This window comes from Carettochelys insculpta, chromosome 31 (genome assembly GCF_033958435.1).
Source record: "Carettochelys insculpta isolate YL-2023 chromosome 31, ASM3395843v1, whole genome shotgun sequence".
Taxonomy (NCBI): Eukaryota; Metazoa; Chordata; order Testudines; family Carettochelyidae; genus Carettochelys; species Carettochelys insculpta.
In genome coordinates, this window is record NC_134167.1 from 10,024,239 (window position 1) to 10,042,473 (window position 18,235).

At 46.6% G+C, this 18,235-nt stretch overlaps 1 protein-coding gene across 1 annotated transcript in view; it reads left to right on the top strand.

Annotated features, from left to right (window-relative positions):
* The first annotated feature begins 323 nt into the window (after positions 1–323).
* ARHGAP25 (Rho GTPase activating protein 25) overlaps positions 324–18,235 on the top strand; it is a 43,830-nt gene continuing 25,918 nt past the window's right edge. The window contains exon 1 of the mRNA XM_074981710.1: positions 324–399. Within this exon, the coding sequence (XP_074837811.1) occupies positions 339–399 (61 nt within the window). The 5' untranslated portion in view covers positions 324–338. The remainder of the gene's footprint in view (positions 400–18,235) is intronic.

Consider the following 18,235-nt stretch of genomic DNA (forward strand, 5'->3'; position numbering starts at 1 on the left):
TACCCCAGGTTCTCTGAATTGAATGTGTGACTGAGGTATTACCAAAGGGGGACCAGCAAAAAGGGCCAACCAAGAGCCTATGCTGAAGTGGGAAAGCAAAAGAGAAAGCTTTGCGAGAAAGAAGAAAGTTAGTAACGTACTTTTATGGGGTTGCTTACAGACCAGCACGGGAGGAAGTACATTGGCAAATCAACCTCAATCGAGACGTCGTTTTTCAAGCAAGCCCAGGAGGGAGTCAAAACAGGGCCCAGGATTAGAAGAAGACAATAAGCGTTTCAGTTCAGAGCCGCTTGGAAAAATATCCCTGTTTAAAAAGCAAAACGAAACCCTGGCGCAAAATGTCCCTCAAGCTGCCGCGGAACTGGGATTTCAACCTGAAAATGGAGGCTGCAAAAATAGGTATGATTATCCTTTCTTTACACCTTTAAATTCCTGCCTGAGTCTGACCCAGTATGGCCGTTCTTATGAGTCAGTGCCCTGTTTGGCCAATGAATCTGATGAAGTGACTTCAGCCTGTGTTACAGCTGGAGGGCATCGGTGTAGCTCTGTGGATGTTAATTCACTCCAGCTTACACCATATGGGGCAAAGCAACCTGGTAGCATGAGAGCTGAGACATTTGAGCATGTTTCTCAAAGTTACCTTTGCTGTGGTTTGGAGATGCTGGCAACACAGCGTTGTGCTGACATTCTCTGAAGCCTGGTGCTTCCTAGATGGCTGAACAAATGAAAACTCATGATGATGGCCTATTAGTCTGATGTAGTTATTAACAGGACTGGGACTGAGGAAACCTGCCCTCTGACACTGAATCATTTTTTGACCTTGGGAAAGTCACTTAGGCCCAATTTTTCCAATGGGCTCAGTGTCCAAATTCATTACTAAACACTCTTATATCTGCCTCCGAGCTCTTTCAAAAATCTAGCTCTGTACTTCTCTGTGGCTAGGTTCCCAGTCTGTACAGTGGGGTTAGCCATGTCTTTGGAAAACACTGAAGTCTGACAATGAAATAAGATTTGTGTATTATATTCATTTTATCCTATCCTAACTGTGGTGCTATGTGTGGTCATATGAGGCTGTGAAAAATAGAAGCTTGGGCACAAGGTGGGGCAGAGCTAAAAGATTTAGATTCAGGCCTAGGCTGGGATTTGAAACCATCCAAAAATGGGTGTCTGTGCTTAGACCAAGGTAGACCAGTTCAGCCTAGGAGAGCACAGAGATTGCTACAAATTCTGTCTGGCTCAGCTTTTGGTTTGGATACAGCTGGTCGCATACCATGGTGACAGACACGGTATAAGTAGATAGGTGGGTAGATCTATTCCATCTCCCCCTGCTAAAGATGGGGCTCTTAATTTCTGGGTTATGTTCAGACTCTTCCTTATGTTGCTGGAAAGGTCCTTTCTCCTTGATTTGCAATAAGGCCATTTGATCCTCAAGTTTGAGGTCAGGATGTTTTAGGCATCTTTTATTCACACAAACCTCAAAGAAACCAGAGTGACGCACTCAATGTTCTTTTCACAGATTATAAATCTGAGCAATCTATAGGAAGGCTGAGCTGGCTAGATCATGGCCTTGTGGCATTGGTCCTCTGGAATTAGGGGAATCTCCTTTGGGGATGCCCTGCATGGTGGAAGGGGGCTTGGGGATGTGTACCCCCTCAGCTGCTTGTACAAACCAGAGTGAGAATGAAAGTAAGAGAAGACAAAGGGTCCCAAGCCCAGAGGAAACAGTGACTGCCTTGGGTTTGCTGATCCACTTGCCTGCATCACCAGACGCCTCTGATCAATGATCAAAGATTTCCTTCATACCGAGAAGCCTGTATAATAGTCCACCCTTATTAGGCAATCTTGTGTCTGAAGGAGCCTTCCCTAATTTCACATCTGGTAAGCACAGTTCATCTTTATTAGAAGGCCGCCCCTGCGAAGGAGGTATTCACAACAGCTTATGCCCCAATGACCTAATAAACTGGTTAGGCTTTAAAGTGCCACCAGATTCCTTGTTGTTTCTATTAAGGAACCTGTTTTCCCAGACCCACTGAGAGTTTGTGCTAAGGGACCCGTCTACCATTGGTTCAGATATCTGCCATTTACCATGGGCACTGGCTCTTTATCAGGGTCACCAGTGGTGCAGCTAATGCTGTGAAGAAATCAATACATCTCTGTCTAAAATTAGTGTCCTAAACCCCATAAGGGATTTTGGGACTTCGGCCTGGAACAGACCTCCTGGGTCATTAAATCCCATCTGCTATCACAGGCAACCATGTCCCAAACCAGCTCACAAATTTATCGTACTCCATCTTGAAACTAGCGATTTGCCCCAAAGGATCCTCTTTAAAGGCTTGAGCCTAGGTCTTCTGCAAGAGATGAGTGTTGTTTGTACCACCAGAGCACCCTGGAGGCACAGGCATGGCCCCTGGCTCTATTGTGTCAGGTGCTGTACAAACCTAGAACAAGAGAACTGAATTCCTGTTGGAATTTGCCAGGGCTAAAAACCTGCCCCATGTCTGTTTTGCCCCAACCTGGCTGCAACAAGGAGAGACAGCAATTTATAGAGACTCTGTTGATGCAGATTATTGACAGATCCCTTTTTGTTACTCTGTGATCACTCTTTATGTTTCTGTTTATCTGCTTTGGTCAGTACTACACAGCAGCTCTGGTTGAGCCATGGCAGGTAATACGTATGCTCTAGTGGTGTGAACACTAGATACAAATGTCTGGCATTCCGAGGGTCCATTTCCAGCTCAGGCACTGACTGTTTGTGAGCCTAGGCTCAGTCACTTTGCCTTTTGTGCCTCAGTTTCCCCACTGGCACAATGGGGGAAGTGATAAACTCCTGTCTCCTGGGATGGATTGAGGGGAAATGCTTTGAGCAACAGAAATGCAGATGTGTGGTATTGGGTAAATGCCACACAATGGTTGTTACATCATACCCTTGATTTCCCTTGTGCTGAAGAGACCTTGTAAAGGATGATTTGGTCTCTGCTGTGCTGTGCATCTCTACCCTGCCTCACTTGGGTCTCTTGCACATTAGGTGAGGTCTGTCTATTCTACATAGTTATCTACAGCTCCTTCCTGGGGATGCCTCGGCCCCCTGCCTCTTTCACTTTAGATGAATGATGCTAGCTGGCCAGACTGGTGGTATAGGCTAGAACCCTGGTGCCTTATTCACTTGGGCTGGAAACTGCAATGAGGACACAGGCTAACCGCCTGAAATGTTCATCATTTCCTAGTACATTGGCTCTCACCCTTTCCTGACTACTGATACCCCTGGAGGAGCTGGATTTGTCTTCCATACCTACGTTCAACCTCCCTTGAAAACTGTTTACAAAATCAGCCATGTGAATACAAGTGTCACAGCAAGTGTACTGAAAAAGTGCTTCCTTTCTCATGTTTGCCACAGGATTGTGAAATAAACCTGTTGGACCATAAACAGTGTGCTTACATGTCAGCGAATAATACATGGAGTAGTATCAACTAGTTAGCGTATGAAGGTTTAATTTGTACTGACTTCACTATAGAGCCCGTTGTAGAACTGGGCACATATCTAGATGTGGTGATGTAGACCTTGGAAGAGCTCTTCCTGTTTCCCAAGGGTACGTGTAGTCTTGCTAGAGAGCCACTGTCCCGGTGGCTTCCTGTATTTCTAACCCTCCCACACTCCCAGGGCTCGCCTTAGGATTTATGGGGCCCTACGCAGGAACGTTAAACTGGTGTCCCTATGCCTATTGCTGGATCGAACTCATGGCTTGCTTGGATCTGGCCTGTGAGGCTCAGGGCTCCCACTGCCAGGGATGTGAGCCGTGGTGGCGTTCCAGCCACATGGGTGGGCGCTAGCTCCAGCTCCCCTCTGGGAGGGAGGGAGCCCCGAACTATACAGGCCCAATCTAGGCAAGCCAAGGCTCAAATTGGCCTGTAAGCTCTGCCTGGTGGGGGGCCACAGGGAAGTGCTCCCCCCCGTACTGCCCCATCATCACTCCCATTGGCTCAGTCACAGCCAATAGGAGTGGAGGGGGCAGTGCAGGCGGGGATGGCACTTCCCTGTCACATGCAGAGCCGCATGCCCCCCGCCCCCTTGGAGCTGAACCCAGTCCCCTGTACCCTCCCTCAATCCTGCACTCTCATCCCCCATTTGCTCCTGCACCCCTTTTCAGGCACCTCCCACCCCAGCCCGCCACTTCACCCTCCCATCGTAGCCTGCTCCCTGGCAGCCCCCTCCTAACACTGAACCCTCCTTTTGAACCCTCCTTTTGGCCCTTCCTCAGAACCTAGGGGGTCCCCTCCACCCACAAAATGTACTAGCCCTGTTCTCACTGGGCTCTGGGTGCAGCTTGAGTATAAAGAAGTGACCGTCTTTTTTTTCCTGCTTTTCATGTGGCTGTGGGGGGCACATCTGTGAGGGTTAGTTTTCTCCTGACTTGTGGCCCCCGATTGATTTTTCTGTGGATCAATGGCTTTGGACTTTAAAATGGTTCCCAACTTCTGTTTCAAGCTAAGTTGCTTTAGACTAACACAATAAATTTAAATACTGACAGGGGTAGGCCCAGGCCTGTGAAATGGGCTCATTGCCACTCAAATGATTCTTTCACAGGTTCTGCTGCTCATAGCTCTGGCAGGGTTTTTCCCCATTACGGTAACGAGCTCTTCCCCAGAGGAAGCAGAGGCATAGAACAGGGTTAGGAAGGGACAGATGGGTGGAACCAGTGGCAGCCCAAATCGTTGGGTGCCCTATGCAGCTGTGTAGTCTGCATATGAGTAAGGACAGCTCTGCATGTGCCCAAAAGGACAGGTAAGTTCTCCCACAATTCACTCAGAAGGAACCACTGACGGACTCAGCTCACTGCCAGGCAAAGACCTATGGGATATGGCAGTGCAGCTGGCTGGACTAACCTGAGGACTGAGCACCTGGTTTAATTCTGCAGCGCAGGCCCACTCTCCCAAGGAGCAGGTTGCATACTCACTGTGTGCAGTTGAAGCAACAGGAAATGATTTAATAACTTGTTGCACATGTTACTGGGCCCTCACTAGGTGCAGACGGAGGGCTGGGTACAGACAGTCTCGTGAAATCAGCTTCCAGCAGAGCTAGCTGTTGCTAGTGCCTCTTCGGTGTTCTTCCCTCCACACTCAGCACCTGCCAGCTCAGCCAATGGCTGCAGTAAGCTGCAGGAACCAAATGGCATCTTCTGTGGTGGAAACTGGGGCGGGGGCTGGTATTTAGAGCAGGGACTTTGCAAAGCTCAGACACTGGGCTCAAACCTTGCACATCATTAGGCAGGACAAAGTCCTATGGACTTCAGTGGGGTCAGGATTTGGCTCTGCTGCCAGTCATCCTTGACATCCAAAATACAAGAAGAGATCTACCAGGCCTTGCTCAGGTCCCTAACTCAGTTAAGGTTTGGGGGGCGGGGACTGGAAGAGAAAAGAGAAATGTACTTGTTTTATTTACAATAATTGTGTTTTTCAAAAAACTACGGTGTTATTTTTATGAAAATAATTTTTAGTTTGGATTTCTTTAAACAGGGATTGTTAAAATTTGCCCATTTAACTTTTTTTTTTTTTTTTTTTTTTTAAAAATGGGAATTCCTTTAAGTGTATTTTTCTTCATCTCTATAAACTCTTAATTGTTCGCTATGTTTTAACAAAAAGTGGCTATGATCACTGTGGTTCTCAGTAACATTGTCTGTGACCTTTCAAACTTTAAGCATTAATTTAGCTGTGACCAAATAGCGCGTTACAAATTTCTCTATTTTATCCTTTTTCTGTAAAGTTTATTGAGAAGCAATCCTATTCCAGGGTCATCCTATTTTTTTCAGGCTCACGTTGTTTTAGTCTCTTTCAATATTCAGTTACGTCAGTTTTGTGGACTGTGCTTAGTGTGGTGATTCTGTCTCCTTTGTTTGGTTTTACAAGAAGAAATACCATTCCAGACAACAGGAAGTCCTGTGGCACCTTATAGACTAACAGATATTTTGGAGCATAAGCTTTCATGGGCAAAGACCTGCTTCAACACGAAAGCTTATGCTCCAAAATATCTGTCAGTCTGTAAGGTGCCCTAGGACTTCTTGTTGTTCTCAAAGATACAGACTAACACAACTATCCCTCTGATACATTCCAGACACATCCTGTTTTCCTGGTGCAACCAAAACCTTTTTCTGTTACTTTAAATTATGATGCAAGGAAGCTGTATACTCTGTTTGGTGGTCCTAGCTGTTACCTTTTAGGAGTTCTTGATCAAAGTCTCTAAAATATACAGGACACTAGAAGATTTACCCAGTGTTGCTCAGGTCTTTAGCTCAATTACTTTTTGTTTTTTAGAAAATACAATGAAAATACACATGCTTTCTTTCAGTTATTGCCCTGGGGTGGGGCTGGGGCTGAGGGGTTCAGTATGCAGGCTGCCCCGGTAGAGAGGACTGTCCCAGCCCTCTCTCACCTCATCAGCTCAGGGCCAGGTGAGAAGCTCCTCTCCACAGCTGCTGCAGCTCCTGTGGGCAGAACTGGGGGTAGGGCTGTACGTCCTCTGACTGGGATAGGTCCAGATTTGCCTGACCCTCCCAAGCTTCCCAGCCAGGATGAGGAAGACAGCAGACTGTGAACTTTCCTCTAGCTGCCTGATGAAGGGGAAGAGACAACAATGTCCCCTGTGAATCAGGGGTAGGGGGAAGTCTTCAGCCTCCTTCCTAAGAGGCACCTGGGGGTTGGGAGACTTGGAGTCAGGGTAGTCCCAGGAGGGGGGCATGCCTCCAGCCAGCCCCTTCACCTGCCTTGTGAGTCTCTCTCTTTTCTGTATGGTTTTATGAGATGCCATCCATTCTGGGCAGAGAGAGACAGACAGACAAACTCCCTCAAATATATAGTAGGCTGCTTGTCCCTTTCTCCACCGCTGCCTCTGGCCATCCCAATAGGCCCAAGTTGTCCCAGTCCCCATCTTTGCCCCCTTGCTGCCTGCTGGGTGTGATTCACTGTCCCATATAGTGGCACTTAGACCACTTGCACAAGGAAAGAAACGGGCTTGTCTACACTTCCGTGAAGATTGACCCTGGTCAGGGTCGACCTTCTGGAATTCGATTTCACATGTCTGGTAAAAATGCACAAAATTGATCTCTCTGGGGTTGGCAGTCGCTCCCTGTACTCTCCAGTATCACCAGGCATAAGGAAGGTCAACGGGAGAAACCATCCCCTTGACCTCCCTCAGTGAAAACAATCACAAAAATAGATTTCTGAAATGTCGATTTGAGCTACACAATTGCTGTAGTTAGAATTTAGTATTTGAAATTGACTTTCAGGTTTAGTGGAAAGCTGGATTGAGTCTCCTCTCTTGCCTTAACTGAGGAGTACCTGGCTTTTAGCTTGCACTGTAGGGGCTCCTACCCTAAACTCCAGGGGTCCCAGGTTTGAGTCTGCGTGTGGGTGGTTACATAAGTACACACCCCATAGCCAGAGTGCAGCTTATCAGGCATTAACTCCTTGTGCTTTTCTTTGTAACACACAGCAACTACCAGAAACATCAAATAAATAGGAGGGAGGTGCCTGGTTTGTCCATGCCCAGAGGCCCATTAAGAGGAAGAATCCAGCCTTTGTGTTAAGGAGGGTTGGTAGACTTCACTCCCGTCTGTAAAGTTGTTCATTTCTTCTTGTGACTGCCCGTTGGAAAATAATTACAAAAGCTCATTTACTCACTGATTTCTCAGCCATCCTCACTGGTTTCCTGCCCATTTCTTCGTTTCCGCTCAGTTCCCTCTGGGCTTCAAGCAGGTGTGTGATTGTAATCACTTTCTATAGGTGGTGGAGAGAGAGAGGTTTTCTCTAAGTCTTGGGTGGGAAAAATGTAGAATCTTAATTTATTAATGAAGCTGTTGTAAGCTGGACTCTTTGTGACTTTAAGAAATGTCACCGGCATTCTGACTGTACATAGAGAACAAACAGTCGAATTTCGGCACACCGCCTCAGAAGGGTTGCTGACCCCTGGGGGCGAGACTCATTGGCAATTCCCCTCTGGCCACCCAGTGTAGAAATCCCCTATGACAGAGTCTAGCTCTCTTGTAGAACCTAAGTGGCACAAAGGGGAATTTGACTCTAAGTGACTTCTCACGTAGTCTGAGAAAAGGCTATAAGTTGTGTTGCTGAACGTGTGCAGCAGTGATTGCTCTGCAGCTTCTGTGACATGCCTGGAACTTTTGCTTCTTGCCTGGATGCTCTAAAATAAAATTTCTTCGTACACCAGCCAGTACCTGACATGGCTGCTACTCCCAGGGTTAAGCCCATGTCAGGAGTTGGCTGCTGGCAAGGGGCGAGAAGGTGGGGGTGTGGTCAGAGGATGATGTTGTATTCTAAAGTCTTCCCTGCACAGCAGAGTTGTACTACATTAACTATGCCAGTAGAGTTAACATGCTTTTTTTATTGTAAAGCTGGCAGCTTTTCATTTTATCCAAGTAATCTCTAAACACCATGCTGGGAAGGGAGGTAGCCCCATTCCAGGAGAAAGCAGGCCACCTACTGACTCTGCAACATCGTGTTTTAAAGTGATTCAGTCACGCAGGTGCATTTACACCAGTATAGATGAGCTTAAACCAGTGTAGCTCATTTGCATATGGGAAGGGGAATGATCTATACTACTGTGTTTTAAGGCTTACAGGTAGGCACATTTATGGCAGTGCTGTTCCATTCTGGTGCCTTCCACAGTAGAAGACAGAGATGGGAGGCCCCAAAGTAGAGAGTTCCCCAACTCTTTAAAGGCAGACCACCCATTTCCTATACTTTACGGCAGTGTTTCTTAAACTGTGTTCTGGGGAAACTGGTGTTCTGTGAACAACTCACAGGTGGGCCATGAATGTTTGGAAAAATACACTGATGGTCGATATTTTATGTTGTTATCAAAATTAGATCCAATGTTGCTTCTTCATTGCTAGGATGCCTGATGAAATTACTTCATTTTGTTTTTGCTGGGTATGTGGCTGTTTGTTTGTTTGGTCTGACAGCAATTTGTTTCAAAACAATTTTCATAAACTCTCCACATGAATATATTATTGTTTGGGGTTTCGCGGTCTCAAAATGTTTAAGAAACACTGCTTTACAGTAACAATAATGGACCTCTTGACCAATGTTGTAGTTCATATAAAAGAGACTGTTTCTTAGCAGCTCCCCTCAAACTCTCCTCTTCTCCCTCTTAATAAATAAATAAATAAATAGATAGATAGATAGATAGATAATAGTAATAATAATAAATAAAGAAATAGGAAGTGTTTATCTACTTTCACCAAGGGTATTTCTTGCTGCTTTTTGCATCACTCAGTGATTAGCTATCTTGTACAGAGAGGAAAAAGTAAGGGATGTCCCTTTTAGTAAAAGACTGTTGTCAAACCTACCGTATTTATAGCAAGTAAATATCAAATGTCCAACCACACAAACATCTGGCCACGTTCCTATCTGTCGGGTTCTCCAGCAGCCAGCAGAGGGAGCTCTGTGGTTGTATTTCCACTTTCACAGGATGGAAGCATTAGCTCTGCTGTTCCATACAAAGCCAGGTGTGAAATGAGCACAGGTGATCAGGAGCTGTATGGCCAGATTTCAGGTTTGGCACTGGAGGCAATCCCTGCAGGGTGTGACATGCAGCAGTTGCTTATATGTGCACAGTAGCACAGTCTGAACAGGAAGCTGGTACTGAACACAGAGGGTGCGTCTACACTAGGAACTAACTTTGAAGTTAGGCACTACATTGAAGTAGCCAGCAGAGAGTCTACACACCTTTTCCCTTACTACGAAGTTAACTTCGAAGCCAATTGCCGAGTGATGCAAAAAGCAGCAAGAAATACCCTCGGTGAAAGCAGATAAATAAAGTTACCTTCGAAGTAGGGAGCCCAACTTCAAAGTCCTTACTTCATTCCTGGGAATGGAGTAGTGCCCTACTTCAAAGTTTAACTTTGAAATAGGGTGTGTGTAGACGCTCTACTTTGAAGTTGTAAGCAACTTCAAAGTAAGCAACTTCGAAGTAATTTTTGTGGTGTACGCGCAGCCAGAGGTACTTTAGTCATTCAAACCACACTGGTGGAATTTTCGGCAGCTGTGAATCGGAGCGGGGCAGTGGGTTACCACCCCTCTTTGTGCAGAGAGCTTTTTACAGGAACGATGGCAGCTCGTCCACCTTCAAAACTGCCTGGAAATACTCAGGCACGAGAAAGAATGCGACCATTTCTTGCAGCACGTCACCTGTGCAAGTCCAGCCCTGCTGAGGGCCCAGGGACTGATGGGGGATGCGGAGTGAAGAGGCTGCCCTGAGGCTTCCTTGCAAGGCACAGCACGGCAGCATGCATGGTCCAGCGCCATCCTTTCCTTGCGGAAGATGCAATGAGGATGTTTAGAGGGAACCAATCAAAGTCAGGGGCATTTAACAAAAGGCAGCAGCTCAGAATGTGGCAAGTTCATAGTTATCGGCTTCCTGTTTCCACAACTGTGGTGGAAAAGCAGGCAGGGCTTGGACAGTTACCAGCCTGCCTCACTGGAACCCTCCAGAGAGAGAAGAGGCAATGGTGAGCTGGCACAGGCAGTTCAAAGCATCGAACTCTCTGCTGAGTGGAGATTGCTCCAGATGGAAACTTTAACCAGGTCCTGCTCACAGACCTGGGGCCTTTCTGCACAGTGGGGCTGGGCCCAGAGGTTGTGAAAGTGGGAACCCAGCGACCAGCTGTGGTTTCTGTTCTGACATCAGCTGTGGGGGGTGACAATCTCATGCAAAGTTCTGCTCCTGGAGAGAAGTAGAGAAGAGTCTCTGTTGTGCCAAGTCCTCCTGGCCTTAAAGGGGACAGCAACAGGCTGGAAAAGTATTCCCAGCCAAGGAGCTCCATAGCCCCGCTGTGGTCCCAGGCCCCAGGCTGAGGAGCACACCAGGAGTTGGGTGGTGGGGTGGGGTGGGGTGTGGTCAGATGACTCTGCACTCCAGCAATTTGCTTCCTCCTGAACAAAGTACTGGCTTTCCATCTGACAACCTGCTGGCGGTATCTACTACCTGCTTCAGAGAGAGTCTTTATAAGGCAGGTCTCAGAGGGGAGGCCAAGCTTGGCTCTAGCCGCACAAACAACCACTTGTCCTGTTGCACCTTCGGGACTCATGGACTGAATTATTTATTTTATGCGTGCATCCGACAAAGTGGGTTTTTGCCCATGAAAACTTATGGTAATCTCTAAGGTACCACTGGACTCCTGGTTGGTTCTTCTGAGGCAGGTTACTCGTTGGTTTTATGAATGAACACATGCAGGAGAGCAGCTGTTTCCCAGCCCTGAGCTCATTTGCAATTATGTAATCACTGGGGAGTCCTTGGAATAAGAGGTTTTAGGGTCAAATTTCTAGATGGTGTCAAAAGCACAGAGATCTTCCATCCCTGGGACTTCTGGGTCCTCTGGGAAATGTATGATTTGATCCATCAGCCTCATGCTGCCTGCAAATGCAAAGATGCATGATCTTTTATGAGTCTTTACGTAGGGGTGGGACTAAAGCAAAACCCAGAGTCATACTTTGTGCTGTACTTTGCAAAGTAGATCTGGATCCAAAACTTCACAGCTGGCCCATCCCTCTGTAAAAGGCTAAATAAAATTCCTGGATCCAACTTCTGGAAAAATGTCCTTTTGGATCTTCCTAAGGACAGGGTTTCAAACCCCGGGGATAGCCCCTCTATGTTCCTGACCAGGACTTTGGAACAACCAAAGAATAGGCTGCCCTTCCACTCCACTCCGAGAAGCCATCCCAGGTTTCATTGTAAAAAGAGTGGATTCTGGGATGGGACTTTGGGTTTGGGAGCACAAGAGACTAGAAACATGAAAATCATGTCGGCAGAAGGGGTTAGCACTGCTGGCCAGAACCCTATTAATTCATTTTGAGCCTTCCCAGCACAGTGATGCCTATTAGTACATAGTCTCAGAGGGGTAGTGGTGCTAGTCTTTAGCTTCACAAGAACAAGCAGTCCTGTAGCACCTTAAAAGACTAACTGATTTATTTGTGACTCAATGAGCTTCTTTTATCTACTCCCATCTGAAGAAGTTCATTTTACCCATGAAAGCTCCTCCTTTCATAAGGGGAGGGATAGCTCAGTGGTTTGAGCATTGGCCTGCTGAACCCAGAGCTGTGAGCCCAATCCTTGAAGGGGCCATTTAAGGGTCTGGGGCAAATGGGTTTAAAAAAACAATCAATCAGTCTGGGATGGTGAGGGGGAGTGGACTCAATGACCTCTGATGGTCCCCTTTCATTTCTATGAGATAGGTGTATATTTCCATATTAAATCAGGCTTTAAGGTGCTACAGGATTGCTTACTATTAGCAGACAATAGATGAATAGATTACACATAGCCAGAAGATAACTGCTGCTGGGTTACCTCTGCAGCTTCTATTGCATTAGCCGCCTCTGCCTCTGACATAAGGCAGGGGAAGCTCGATGACTACCTAGAGAAATGTGAAGGGTTGTAAAGGGGTCGTTAGTCAAGCAGACCACAGCTCATGGTCCAGTAATGGGCTTATTCTGCAGCAAGGAAAATTCAAGTTAAATATTAAAGAGCTGCTATATAACTAGAGAGTGGGCCAATTTGCAGTGGGAGGTTTGAGGAATCACTCATTACTGAAGATTTGACTAGCTGCAGTACCACAGACGGGCTTGAAACGGAGTTTTTAAACAATGGGCCCGATTCTCCGGTGCTTGGTGCAGTCCTTTGTGCCTGTGCAAAGTGAATATAATGTTTATTAAAATTGGCAGCACAGTGGGATCTAGAGGCCTTGAGTGAGGCCAGGATCCAAGAGCATGGCTGCTTTCTGTAGACACAGTGTGAGATAGAGCCTAGGCTATACTCTAAATGGACCAGCCTGGCAAAGGGCACTAGAAAGCAAGTACAGCACCCTCAGGCCCGGACCCATGCCAAACCAGGGAATTTGCCAGACTGCAGGAAGTCAATGTTGTCCAGCAGCATTACCAACATCTCCACTGTTTACTAGGCTCTTAGAAGATATTTAGGGATAAGTTAGAGTTAAATAACAGCCCAGAACACTGAGATCCAGGACTGGTCGCCACAAACAAACTTTATGGGACCACGGGAAACTTGGCCACACCCATGATAAGGGGACATCCAGCTAATGAAAATCATGCCAGATTACAGATGTTGCCAGACAAGAGAGTCCCAGGTAGAGAGGTTCAATCTGTAGTGTTATATCCGTTGTATTCATGGGGAGCTGAGGTGTAGCAAGTGAGTATAATGCTTAGCAGTGAGAAAGGAGGCTCATCCTGCCCAGGTGCTTAGTCCTCCAACCCTATCTGCTATTCCACTAGGGCTGTACTTTCCTAAGACCCTTTGGAATGTCATTTTAACCTCAAGCTTGCCTCCTCCGTTGCTGCTGCTTTTGCACAGGATTTGATGCTATCCAAGAAATCCTTCTCCCTTGCAGGGCAGTCCTTAGGATTCACAGAGCCCTAGGCAGTATTATTAAATAGGTGCCCCAAGAGGAAACCACGCCACCTTACTGACACACACCAAGCATCATATGCAGCAGATAATGCCACAGACCAGACTCATGGACACAGGGCTGGGGGAAGGGGTGAGCACCAAAGGATACTGAGCCACCCAGACCACCTCACAGTGGCAGAGGCACAGCTTCCCATACCTCTCCGCCTCACTCAGAATGTGCTGCATCAGCACCAATGTTCTCTCTAATTTTTTTCACCCATGGACAGAATAAATTTTGTTACGTGCACCAAGGCATGTACAGATGAGCACTATGAATAGAAACACAACGCTTCCAGCTGTGGGTGCTCCGCTAGTCAACTGGGTAGTGACTGACTGTCTCCTGGGTGGCTGTCCAAGTGCTCAGCTTACAGGAAACACTGACCAACATGTTCAGCCATGGCTGAGAAGGCTGTGGCTCTCACTGGGTGGGAAGAAGCTGACCCACTCTTACCTCCTGTCTTGGTGGTGCCCTAAATGTTTGGGTGCCCTACACAACCATGAATGCAGCATATACCTAACATGGCCCTACTCCCATGCTGCAGTGGGCCAGAACTTTGATATCTCTGCCTCATGGTGCAGTGAAATGTCAGAGATCTGTAAGAGCATTACAATAGGAAGGGCAGCGGAGGTAACGCACCACAAATGAATTCATAGACCGCTCACTTCAAATGCACGACTAAAAACCATGGGCTAGTTTCCTAGAAATCCAGCTGGGCACATAGGCTAGTAAAAAACCTTTGTGGAGTCAGCTACACAGGTCTGGCTCAGGTAGAAATTTGCAGTGGGGCCACACCGCTCATGCTAAGTCGGCCTAGGCTACCTCTGCTGAGAGTAATCGTGCATAGACAGCGTCTTCTATATCTCTCATTGCACATTATGTTAGCCTCCCGGCTGACCCCTTTCACACGAGTGGAGCCATCAGCCAGGAGCTCACACTCATCCTATTGCTGCACGTGGGAGTGTGGCTTGTCATACAACAGAGCTGGAGGGGTGTAAAATTTGCCCAGTCCTGTTTTAACACATTAGAAGCAGGTTGTGGTTTTGCAAAAGAAACGTTTGCAGAACGGAGCCTGCACTGGTGGGACTGCGCTCTCCAGACAGCAACGTTCAGTTTCATGGTGTCTGATTTTCACTAAAAATCCCAACCCACTGGGTAGTTAACATCCTCTGTGGCATGGAGCATCGGGATCAGGGAATAGGACTGTTGCTTTTAACTAGCAGGGGCTGTGTTAACCAGTTAGGAAGAGTTGTTTTGGGGCTTTGAGGCTGTAGTTTTCAAAGGAGCTCTCAAGGTGCAGTTAAGAAAAAACCCATGGCACTGCATCTCACTTGGCACTGGATCCCAGGGCTTAGGGTGCAAGGCTAAAAGTGTAGGAGTAGCTGTTTGGGCTCAGGTTAGAATCAGGGCTCCGAGACACTCTTTTTAGCTCCATACCACAAGCTCTAGTCTATTGACTCAGGCCTTGAGACTTGGCACCGTAGGTTTTTCTTTGCAGAGAGGGTATACTGTAAAGGAGTTTGGCATTCAAATCCCATTGAAAGACTAGCTCAGACCCTTCAAATTCAAATCCATATATTAACAAGTCGTCCTGTGGCACCTTATAGCCTAATAGATTTTTTGGAGCATAAGCTTTCTTGGCAAAGACCCGCTTCATCAGATGCATGTCTGGAGTGCATCTTTGCCCACAAAATTTATGCTCCAAAATCTGTTAGTCTGTTAGGTGCCACAGGACTTCTCATGGTTTTTGCAGGTACAGACTAACACAGCTACCCCTTTAATACTCAAATCCATATATTGGCGACCTTCCCATACCAACCCAGCCCAAGAACACCCCCCCCGAATTCTCTACTGTCCCGTACATTGGAGACTTCTTTTCACTTGTGCAAAGTGAGTGTGAAACACAACAGACTGGTAGCAGCGTGCATGTGACTAGGTAAGCAGAAAGACTTGAAAGAGGCTTGCTTCTGTCTTGCAAGGACATAGCAGGTGCCGTGTTTTGGAAGTGTTTAAATGATAAGGCAGGGGAGCCAGGACGTATTCACTTTCCACTGGCAAGCCCCTCAACTGCAACTCCCCCTTAGGGGCTGGAACAAGGGATGAGGGGGATGCTGCCACACCTCATGGTTTGAAGTGTACAGGGTTTACAGTTTGGTTCAATGGCTCTCAGCAGCCCCATGAGAAAAACTGTTGCAGCGCCCCTGACACACCGCGATCACATAAATAACCACAAGGCCCTTTCAGAAGTCAGCACCCCACTCATTCCTTTGGCTCAGCCTCCCCTTCACAAGCTCTCCACCCACGGACACACAGTCACAAGTCCACCAGGCGCACACTCGCATGCGCACCGCACACAGAAGTGCTTGTTTCCTGCCTGCACATACACACGGAGGATGTGCGTGCTCACAACATGCACAAATGGAAGCAAGCCAACAAACAAATTGAGCTGGGTTTGCTACAGATAGGGAAGCACGAGAGAGATAAAGAGAGAGTTTGTTAATTTTAACTTTTAAATGGGAAGCACTCAGCTTGTAGAGGGGGGACCACATCAGTAGCAGATGACCAAAGCAACTGTGTGGCTCTGAAACGATGTGGAAGTCTTTAACTTTGCAGGTATTAACAACCTTGAAACAGTCTGCTTTAGCGTTAGCCAGAATAGTAGTCTGGGCTTCAGTAGACCTAGTTATGTCCCTGGCTCTGGTGCTCGGGTGACAGTCATTTCAACCCTGCATGCCTCAGTTTCCGTATCTGTGAAATAGATCAGTGTTCTTTGTAAGCTGAGCACATGGGTGGCCACCCTGGAGAAAATCAGGCGCTGTACAGCTGATTAGAGTGGCCAGAGCTGGTAGCATATATTTCTGCTGGTGGTGGTGCACATCCCTATACGCCTGGTGCGCATAACAAAATTTATTCTGCTCTTGGATGGAAAATGGTACTCATAATGAAACTGATCTCCTTTCTTAAAAGAACAAGATAATTATTACTGCATCTGTTGCACCGATCATCTTAAAGGAAGGGCAAGAATGTTCCTGCCAACAGGAAATGGCTTTTGAAATCTGACATGATTCAGCAGGCCCAAGGCCTGTGTCACTCACAGGATCTTTACTTTGCTGACTTCAGTGGACTTATTCCCAATTTACACTGGGGCAGTAAGAAGAGAATGACGCCTAAGCTGCCCTAACAATACAATCTGAACTATGACACACAGCTATTTAGGTGTCTGAATGACCAGCCCACAGAGGAAAATACAAGGAAACCATAACCCTGGACTAGTATTGAACAGTGCTGTAGCTCCTAGAGGAGCCCCTCAGGATCAAGGCCCCATTGTGCCAGGCACTTCTCTATATGCAATGAAAGACAGTCCTGGCCCCAAAGAGTTTGCAATCTCATTGGCCTTTCAGATATGTTATGCACTGCGTGAGCTGTTCAAAAAACAGGTATAGGTTGAACCTCTCTAATCCAGAACTCCCTCGTCCATAATCCAGCATGATTTTAGTTGGTCAGACAACCACTTATGGGTGTGGACAAGTTTCCTGTGGTCCCGTAAAGTCTGTTTCCAGGCACCAGTGCTGGCTCTCAGTGTTCTGTACTGTCATTTAATTGTAATTTAACCCTAAATGTATTCTAAGAGCCCAATAAGTTGTGGAAGTGTTGGTAACGTGGCTAGGCAATATTGCCATCTTGCACTCCGGCAAATTCTCTTGACCGGCACCAGTCAGACCCTGAGGGTGCCAGGTTAGAGAGGTTCAACCTGCAGTAACTTTGGATGTATCATCCAGAATAAACAGTTTAAACCATGCTTCTCAACCTTTTCAGACTACCGTTACCTGCTTTCAGAAGTCTGATTTCTCTTGCATCCCAAATCAGACAACAATACAAAAGTGTCACAGCACCTGGTTACTGAAAAATTGTTGACTTTCTCACTTTTACCGTGGAATTACGAAAGAAAGCAACTGGAATACAAACAAAGTACTTACATTTCAGCGTGGATCAGTGTTTCTTGAACTATGTTCTGTGGAACACTGGTGTTGCATGAAAAACTCGCAGGTGTGCCATGAACATCTGACACTTCTTTGATATCATACCCCGATGGTCTATATTTTCTGTTACAAAAAACAGATACAATGTTGCTTCGTCATTGCTGTGATACCTGATTCAATTACTGCATTTTATTTTTGCTGTATATGTTGCTGTTCAGATATTTTTGGTCTGAGAACAATTTGAAGAACAATTCATAGGTGTTTTGCATAAACAATATTGCTTGGTGTTCCGTGGTCTCAAAAAGTTTAAGAAACACTGGTGTATAGTATATGCAGCAGTATAAACAAGTCAGTATATAACGTTAGTTTGTATTGACTTTGCTCATGCTTTTTAACAAGTTCATTGGCAAACAGCTAGAGGAGTTGATGTACCCCCAGATGTGTAACACAAGTTGAGGACCACTGGTTGAAAACATATTTTGAAAGCTCCCCCATTTCTGGTTTTTTTCCTGTTTTGGATGGGTCTAAATGAACCAGTCAGGAGCTAAGTATTTTCTATTTGCACTTGAGACAATAACTCCTACGCAGGAAAAAGGAAGCATATTTTGACAGATACTGCAGCCACTTCCTTTAAAAGCCTCTTGCCCGCTGCCTTTACGCAGGCAGAGGGGACAGATAGCAGCTTCTCATTGCCTCAGTGCAGTTGATTGTAGGTTTTACTGAACTCCAGCTGAAGAGACTCACCTTGTGTAATATGGCAGGCTTTTCCCACATGGGACTACCCTGAGA